At 48.5% G+C, this 9,812-nt stretch overlaps 1 protein-coding gene across 1 annotated transcript in view; it reads left to right on the top strand.

The window, feature by feature from the left end:
* The window catches only part of Abca13 (ATP binding cassette subfamily A member 13), a 448,352-nt gene that overhangs the window by 120,147 nt on the left and 318,393 nt on the right, over nt 1-9,812 (top strand). The window contains exon 27 of the mRNA XM_023714440.1: nt 1,539-1,678. Coding sequence (XP_023570208.1) covers nt 1,539-1,678 — 140 coding nt within the window. The remainder of the gene's footprint in view (nt 1-1,538; nt 1,679-9,812) is intronic.

Below are 9,812 nucleotides of genomic sequence, written 5' to 3'. Positions count from 1 at the left end.
CATCCACTCATCCATGCATCCATGCATCCACCCACTCATCCATGCATCCATGCATCCATGCATCCATGCATCCATCCACTCATCCATGCATCCATCCATGCGTGCACCCATGAACCCATGCACCTATTCATTCACGCACTCATCCAGTCATCCAGCTAACACTGAGGACTGATCTCTGTCCTTCCCCACCTTTATTCTACTTGCTCTGCACAGACACTACTGGGCAGTACCATCCACTCCTTTCTAAAGACGTGGTGGAAGGGCAGAGGGTGCCATATCCCTTGCCCAGGTTCACTTTCCTCACGGAGGGCAGACATGCAGATTCCCAGCTTCACATTTTTGCTCTGTACATACCACAATTGGGTATTTTCTAAAATAAAAATTGCTGTTGTCTGTATTGATTGAAATTTAAAGAATAAACTATTAAAATATACAGCAATGTCCATAATGCTTTAAAATATAGTCATACTCTTAATTTATAAATTTCAGGGGATTATTTCTATCAATTTACTGTATTTGGAATAGTTGAATTTCTGTTCAAGTGGAGAATTTGGGAAGAAGATATTAACGCAAATAATTAAAACAGTACTCCTCATATATTGGATATTATGAGTCATGATATTAAAGCTAAGATAATATTTCCACATTAAATATTCTCTGTGGGTAAAAGAACTTCTTATACTGATGCATCCATGGTTTGTTTAAAACCTTACAAGTCTTATAATAGTTAATGTTTTTTTTTTTTTTTTGTGGAACCAGGGATTGAACTCAGGCCCTTGCGCTTGCCAGGGAAGTGCTTATTTCACTGAGCCACCTCCCCGGCCCCATAATATTTAATTTTTAATCACTATTGTGATGAATTACCTGTTCATGTAGACAGTGATGGCGAACCTCTCAATGATAACAGAGAGGTCAGTGCAGTCCTTGTGCCCTAGCTTTGCCATCACTGGTTTAGACTACTTAATTGATGTCATCTCACCTCACAATGATGAGAGAGACTGTGAAGAATGCTTGGGGTGACAGTAAGGCACCCCGGTACATGCACAGTGACACATGCGATAGTTCTGCATAAAGGCAGCAAAGGAGATCCAGGAGCAACTTGGAAAGTGGGCTCCGTAAGGATATTGAGCTCTGTCCTCAACAACGTGGGAGCTGACATGAAAATCTTCCCAGCTAAGGAGCAGACTTATTTTGTTAATCATTACCACTCTCGTGTTCAAGTGTTTGCATCACCGCCAGCGCGAGTAACGTAGCTTGCGCAGGGCACCTCTCTGCCAGCCCTTTTTGCAAGTCACTGGAGCCAATGCAGCCTCCCTGAAGTCTCTTAGGAGACGGGAGCCACTGAGCCAGGGGCGAGGAAGGTGTTCCAGGTTTGCAGCCACGCTCAGAGCTGAGTCACAGCACCTGTGTCTGGATATATGCAACTCGTTCATTGAAAATGAGCTCCGCGTGGGTGTGCACAAGGCTCCCCAGCTGCCTTGGCCCTGCTGTGTCACATGCGTCATGGAGCACTGTCCCCTCTCTTTTGCTATCAACAGCACCATTTTGCTTGAAGCTTTATGAGGAAATTCTACAGTCTCCAAATGGTGCATTGGTGTGGTCCTTCCTAAAACCCATATTACACGGACAAATACTGTATGCACCAGATGTCCCAGCAATCAATGAAGTCATTCAGAAGGTAAGTTGGAGCGAGTGAGACTTGTATGGATCACACACACAATACCAGGAAGACGTCTTCTAGGGCTTAACACAACTATCATAACCCTGGCGTTATGCGAAATTTTCTTAGGTTGATTAAAATTCATTTTTCAGGGTTCTCTTGTAGTTGTGGTGTGTTGAACCCTTTGGTTAGAGGATGGTGGAGTCTGATGTTACTGTCAAATGCAGATGAGGAGATTTCCATTCCATTAATGACAAGATTCCAACCTTCATATCATATTAACAATTTAGAATCTTAATGGTGCTGTGTGATCATAGGCTGTTAGGCTATTTTTGATAGCTTTTGCTTTTATTATTTATTTTTAATGTATTTGGTACAGGGTTTCACTAGGCAGCTCGGACTCATAATGATCCTCCTGTTTTCAGCGTCCCCAGGGCAAGGATTACAGGTGCGCACCACCATGCCTGGACTTTGTCGCAGGCTCAGGGCGCCTGGGGGCGGGGCCAGCATGGCATTTGGTTCCATGGACTGAACCCCGGTCTCTTGGTGCAGTGAATTTACCAGAGCCCTGGATAGGTTTATGTATTTTTTTTCCTGGATAAGTTTATATAAAAGAGCTCTGCATCACTGTTTCATCTAACATTTAAAATTTAAGAGACCAATGTTTCTAGTTTATTATTACTATTATTATTATTTTGAGGCAGGATCTTGCTATGTAGTTAGGCGGGCCAAAGCCTACCACGTAGTTTCAGCTGGTCTTGGCTTCACAGTGACTCGCCCACCTCAGCCCTGTGACTGCTGGGACTACAGCTGTGCTCCAGCCTACCTGGCTGATGTGAACACGGTGGCCCTCACTTATCGCGGAGGTCATGTTCCGGAGACCCCTGTGATAAGTGGGCATCAGTGAAGTAGCGACATTACATTTATATTAGTACTTATATATATTTTAAGGCTTTATAAACCCTTCTCACACTTTTAAAACACTGCTAATGTTCATAGCCATCTTCTAAACCTGAAAACCTGTCTGATTTTAGCAACATTTGTAGACTGTACGGCACTGCAAGATCCCGTGATATAGCGAAAAATCCGTGATAAGTAATTTAGATGAAGAGTTTTTGAAAACCCACGAGACAGTGAGCGCACTGTGTCATGATTAATGACATACCTGAAAAGGGCTCAGACTCTGCCGCTTTTGCAACCCCACAACCGGCACGTCGGTCTCTGCGGAAGAGCTCACCTTGTAGTGTGGAGGAGGAAGCTCCCAGCTGGGGAGACCGCTTAGACGTGAAAGGATGAGAGACAGGCTCTGGGGGCGTGTGGAGCTCCTCACCTCCCCAGGGGCGGCCTGGGCAGAGGAGCGGGGGGGGGGGACGCCCCCTGAACGTGTGGGGTGAGAACAGAGGAGTCTGGAGACGCAGCCAAGACCGTTCTGGTTCTTGCTGGGATCCTCGTGGGATCGCGTGGCCAGGAATAAAGTGGGTGCTGCTGAGTTTGCTTCCTCCTAGCCGGATCAAAGAGCTCGACAGGCACAGCTCCAAGGAGGGGAGCTTTATTTTGGCTCACGGTTCCAGTCCGCAGTTGGCCGGCTCCAAGCCCGGAAGGGCACAGTGGAGACAAAGGTGCTCAGCCTCTGGGAGCCAGGTGCAGAGAGGGAAGGGAGAAGCTGGGGGCAAGAAGCGCCCCTCCAGGCCACTCCCCAGAGGACCCCCTCCCCCCATGGACGAGGCCGGTGAGGAGTACAGCGCCTTATGATCCAGTCTCCACAGATGGGAGACTTTGGGGGTCTTTTGTGTCTAAGCCTTAGCAACTGCTCTTGCCCTCCTCTAACAAGGCCGAAGAGCATGTGCTGTCTTGGTTGTGCATGGGTAGACCTGACTTTATGGCGCTGTACCCAGGGGATTTATTCTAGCAGTCCGCTGTGGCCATTCAGCTTTATGGAAATTGGTTCTGGTGCTTAGACAGAAGGCCTAATGTCCCACAAGCAGGGACACTTGCTGCTGTCCCTTGGCAGGTGTAATACCCTCCGCACTGTTGGAGCAGCTGATGCTATAGATTATAGTCATGTGGCAGGTAGCAACCTTCCAGCCCGTGATGGACCGTGTGGATGGTGGTGGCCTCATAAGGGGATAATGGAGATGAGAGTGTCCTGCTGGCGCATGGCAGTGTGGTGGTCATGAAGTCAGCGTGGTTGTGTTAGTGGGGACGCTGATACGTGGGAGCCCTCGGCACTGCCAGCTATAGAGAAATACAGCGTAGCCAACCATGAGTACTGCATCAACCTGGATAGTGACAGGAAGCGGTTGTGTCACTGGCTTATGTCTTCGGTGTGCTGCATGCTTGTGGTTATTCTAGAGTGGACTCCTTTCCCCTGTGAAGGAAAGACATACTGTAAAGCAGTCTGCTGGACTATACCAGCCGCAGCCTCCTGTGAGTCGTGATTCCCTTACCTGCTGCCTGACCCTCCCTGAGCAGGCGTGCGTGAGTTCACAGGGTGAAGAGGCTGAGGGCATGCTCTGCACAGGCGCCCTGCTCCCCTTCTGGTGCATGACTGTATTTCTACTTGGTCTTAGTCTCTTCCTGACCTCCTGGCAGAGACAGCCATATGAAGCTACTGCTCCTGCCAGGAAAAGAATCTGTGACTATCCATAATGTCCTGGGGTTCCCTGGAGGGCAGCTCCAAGAGGCCTGAGGTCAGGACAGGGAGTGTGTGTCTTCAGGGAGGCTGGTGCCGGCCCTCCTGGTCCTGTCCTGCGTGGCTCAGGCTTCTGGCTTCTGCCGGGAGGACGCTCTCCTCCATCTGGATGCCCACGGTGCACGGCCTTTGCACCCTTGACCTCCAGGACTGGCTAATTCGCCGACGTCACCTGCAGAGCCAGCACCACGCATCATGCAAATGGCAGCCGGGTCACACCACAGGTTGGTGACATTTCCTTCATGGAGGTTGTAGGAGGAAAATATGATGCAGATTTTTTTCTTAATTTTTAAAATATTTTTTTCTGCTTGAGTCTCAAAAGAATTTATTTTTTATTAGTATGCGCTTGCAAACATTGCTTTTCCTGTGCAGAGCTAGCACCTGTCCATGGCAATCTTGAATGTTCTGGCTTCTGTTCCCTCTCCTCCCTCCCTCCTTCTCCCTCCCTTGGCCCCTTCCCATTTACAGAAGATCTAGTACCCTGCTTCCCTTTGCCTGCCTTTTATTTTGCTGTTTAAATTATTTCTACCTCAGGTTTCTCATATAAGAGACTGTGCTTTATTTTGTTTTTGATCTTGAGGGAAGGTGTGACGAGGTCGATAAGTCGCTCAGGCTAGGCTGACCTGAACTCCTGCCTCAGCCTCCCGGAGCCGATGGATTACAGGCATGCACCACCACACCTGTCTTTTATTGACTCCTAAAAGTGCTGAAGCCAGGCACGGGGGCATTTGCCCGTGGTCCCGGCACTCCAGAAGGCTCAGGCAGCAGAACTGCAAGTTTGAGCCCAGCCTGGAAAACTCAGCAACTCGGCGAGACTGTCTCAAAGTATAAGACAAATAAGCAAAGAAACGAATGAATAGCGAGGTTGTAATTCAGTGCAAAGGCTCTGGGTGCAATACCCAGAACCCAGAATAAGAAGTGTTGCTTCCCCACGGTAACGATAAGGACGTGACCAGCTGGGGGCAGGGACAGGGAGGTTGACTCTGGGTCGTTTTCCCTGGGATGCCTGAGACACCAGTCACTGTGCTTTCTGTGTTGTGTTCTTCCTCCTCGCACTGCCTGGCAGTACAGATCCTGTCCACCTGGGAACGGGGTGTGACTTGACAGAATTTTAATTAATTAACAAAACAGTGAACCTGAGAACAAGCAAAAATAGTTTCAAGACCCAAGTTGCCTTGTAAGCAAGGGAAGTCATGCTCAGACTTATTTGTAGTAACCCAAATGCAAAGCCCCCAAAGGAGGTGGCCCCAAGGGGATATTTTTTTTTTTTTTTTTAGATAACTTGATTTTTATTTGTTACTTTTCTCATCAGAAGTGAGAAAGATATGACAATGGTTAGACCTCTGGGACTGAGACTTTTTTTTTTCTTCCCAAGGGGATATTGTATTAAAATGGCGAGGGCGCCAGGCTGCATGGACGGTAGTGTTGATGGGAACAAGGCACTTTCACACATTGCTGGTGGGAAGGTATGCTTGACACACTTGAGGCCAGTATCACAGAGACATGCCACACACGAAAACAAGAGTTTGCTGCCATTATTTAGAAGCTCTAAGGCTGGAAACGATGCTGCCATCATTAGGGAAATATTACATTTTGTGCATCGATAGGATGAAAACCTTACAGATTATTAAAAAGCATAGGTTAGATTGAGACTTTGTTCCAAGACGAATTCCAGGCAAGGTGCAGAAGGAGGTGGCCGATGGAGTGACTACAGCAGCACTCCAGGCGTGCACCTGCTCTGGTGAATGTCTGCCCCACCTCAGGGTTCCCAGGGGGAGCACTGAAGGTAGACACCTGGACCCGGGCTCCTGGGAGACAGAGTAGAAGGGAGAGGATCGCCCCACCTCCTCCTTTGGAAGCTTGGAATCTGTCCAGGGAACAGAACTCATACACAGGATAGAATCCCAGCGAGCCCTGCCTTCTCACCTTCTGTCGTGCTGGGCTTGTGTGTAGGAGTGAGGGTTCAAGGTGTTGGAGGCAAGCATAGGCACCCAGGTGTGCTGGCTGTGTCTCCAGTCCTGTTCTTCCCAGCTATGTCCTCCATCTGGATGGACCAAGGAACAGGCTTCCTGTGAGGCTCTTCTTGCTTCTGGTATGGAGAATGACCTTCCTCTCCTCCTTTCACCCCTCCACCCACCCACCTACCCATCCATGCAGCTCTCTCCTCATGCACACAGCTATCCATCCATCCATCCATCCATCCATCCATCCATCCATCCATTCATCCATGCAGCTGTCTCCTTATGTAACCATCTATCCATCCATCTATCCGTCCGTCCGTCCATCCGTCCATCCATCCATCCATTCATCCATCTGTCCATCTGTCCATCCATCCATCCATCCATCCATCCATCCATCCATCCATCCATTCATCTATCCACCTGTTCATCCATCCATCCATGCAGCTGTCTCATGTAACCATCTATCCACATATCCATCCATCTATCCATCCATCTGTCCATCCATCTATCTGTCTATCTGTCTATCCATCCATCCATTCATGCAGCCCTCTCCTCAGGCACCCATCTATCCACATATCCATTCATCTATCCATCCATCCATCTGTCTGTCCATCCATCCATCCATCCATCCGTCCATCCGTCCGTCCATCCATCTGCCATCCATGCATGCAGCTGTCTCCTCAGACATCTATCTATCCATATATACATATATCCATCCATCCATCCATCCATCCATCCATCCATCCATCCATCCATCCATCATCCAAAATGGTGGAGTGGGCTTTTTCTACTAGTTTTGCCCTTATTAGTTTAACCAAACTGAGAAATTAATTTATTTTCTTTGCTTTGAGTATATCTAATTGGCAAATCACAAAATTCTTCTACCTCATTCCCCTTTAAGAAGAGAAGCTGATAGAGAAGGAAGAAGGTGACATAAATAAGAAAATAATGGATTTGACAGCAACAACAACAGCAACAAAAATAAGTGCCTAAAAGGCCAGTGTGGTGGTGCACACCTGTAGTCCTAGTACTCTAGAGGCTTAGGCAGGAGGATTATTGTGAGTTGGAGACTAGCCTGGACTACAAAGTGAGTTCAAAGCTCTCCTGAAGTGCATAGTAAGACCCTGTCTCAAGAAGACAAAAAACAAAACAAACAATAAACCCCAGAGACAGTACTTCAGGCACCTTCCAATGTTTCCTCTCTAGTTTAAATAAAAGAAGGCTGGCAAGATAGCTCAGCGGACTAAGTGCATTCTCTGGCAAGTGCAGGAGCCAGGGTTCGATCCCGGTCCTGCATGCCATGCTGGGCTCACCCCCCAGGGTGTGCTGAGATGGGGACTGAGACTGGGCGTGGTGGCACAGGCCTGTAATCCCAGAGCTGGGGAGGCTGAAAACAGGAGGATCACTGAGAGTCCAAGCTGTGTAGTGAGACCCTGTACGAAATATATAAATGAAAACGAATAAATAAAAGAGTAATTGCAAGTAAGGGAGGAAGAGGCCATTTCCTAAAATAAACAGTTAGGAAGTAGGCGGGATGTGGACGTAGAGACAAATCTCAAGCCTGAAGCCTCCAGACCCCTGGTTCTGCCAGTTTCAGCCTTCTGTGTCAAGCGCAGTGGGAAATGTCCTGTGCTTGTTGGTGACCGCAGAGTGTCCCTGGGAACTTCTTCCCCTAACCATAAAATCCAACGCCTTCTGTGCCTGCTGCGCCCGGACCTCTCCCCTCGCAAACCTCAAGGCTAACAAACTGCTGACCTTGGCCTCTGTGGAGCGCCCCTACCGAGCTTTGCCTGGCTCCCCTTCTGCCCTCTCCAGCTAACACAGAGACCTAAGGCCTCCCCCGCCCAGTATCTGGAGCCCGGATCTCGGAGTACACAGCTCCTCTGGGTCGGGCAGCCTCATGCAGCTCTGGGCTTCCTCCACCTTCGAGCGCCCCCTTGGCTTCTAATGCCACAGGAGACTGCATTCCTGATTCCTACAATTTGTGAAAATGAAGTCCGAGTTGCGTCTTCTAAGGAGATGGAAGTGAGCGAGATGCATCGTGGGATACCTGAGCATCATGACCCACATCAGGTTGGGACTTTGGGCTGTGAACCTTATCAATTTCCAATCATCTTGTGAAGGTGATCAATTAGAGTACAAACTCATAGATTTCCACCTATCTGATGCCTTTCTCTCTCTCTCTCTCTCTCTCTCTCTCTCTCTCTCTCTCTTTCTTTCTTTCTTTCTTTTGTATTTTAGGGGAGGGTCTACAGGGTGTTCAGGGTCTCCCTACTAGATTGGACTCAAAGTGATCTTCCTGTTTACAGCCTCCAAGGCCTGGGATTACAGGCGTGCGCCACCACGCCCAGTCTCAATGGCCATCTCAGCGCACCTCAGGGGTGGGGCCGGCACAGCCTGATGCATTTCAGTCCAGTATAGTCTTTATTATTTTATGCTTAAATGATCTTACCTGTGGTCAGTGGGAAACTTTTCATTTTGGCTCCTGTATCCTGTTAAAAAATTAAAGTTTTGGGCTGGGGAGATAGCTCAGCAGTCTAAGCACTGCCGGGCAAAGGCAAGGATCAGAGTTTGATCCATGATACTGCGTACTGTGCTGGCCCCAGAACCCTGGGCACGCCATGCCAGCCCTGAAATCGGGCATGGTGGTACATGCCTGTAATGCCAGCACTAGGGAGGCTGAGACTACTGGAGGTCACTATGAGTCTGAACTGTGTAGAGACTCTATATCAAATAAAAAATTAAAGTTTTATCTTGATGTGATTCTAGATTTGTATGCATTTGTAAGAAACAACAAATTGTTCTGGTGCAGCTGTTCCTGGGCTTCCCAGTGGTAACAACTCCAGCACTGTGGGGATGCCTCCAAGCCCGGCTTCTGACCTTGGGGAGATTCACTGATGCCGTCGATCAGAGTTCTCAGTTTTACTTGTGCCTACATCTCTCTCTCTCTGTTTCTCTCTGCCTCTGTCTCTCTTTCCCTCTCTCACTCTCTGTCCCTCTCTGTCTCTCCGTCCCTCTCTATCTGTGTCTCTGTCTCTCTTTGTCCCTCTCTGTCTCTGTCTCTCTGTCCCTCTCTCTCTATCTCTCTGTCTCTGTCTCTCTCTGTCTCTATCTCTCTGTCCCTCTGTCTCTGTGTCTCTCTATCTCTCTGTGTCTCTGTCTCTCTTTGTCCCTCTCTGTCTCTCTGTCCCTCTCTATCTCTCTGTCTCTGTCTCTCTCTGTCTCTGTCTCTCTGTCCCTCTCTATCTCTCTGTCCCTGTCTCTATCTCTCTGTCCCTCTCTCTCTCTGTCTCTCTGTCTCTCTTTGTCCCTCTCTGTCTGTCTGTCTCTCTCTGTGTCTCTGTCTCTCTTTGTTCCTGTCTCTGTCTCTCTCTGTCCCTCTCTCTCTATCTCTCTGTGTCTCGGTCTCTCTTTGTCCCTCTCTGTCTCTGTCCCTCTGTCACTCTCTCTCTATCTCTCTGTCTCTGTCTCTCTGTCCCTCTCTATCTCTCTGTCTCTC

The sequence above is a fragment of the Octodon degus genome, unplaced genomic scaffold (assembly GCF_000260255.1).
Source record: "Octodon degus isolate 3935 unplaced genomic scaffold, OctDeg1.0 scaffold00035, whole genome shotgun sequence".
Lineage (NCBI taxonomy): Eukaryota > Metazoa > Chordata > Mammalia > Rodentia > Octodontidae > Octodon > Octodon degus.
Note: the sequence above shows the minus strand (reverse complement) of the source record. Positions and strands in the feature narration are given on the sequence as shown.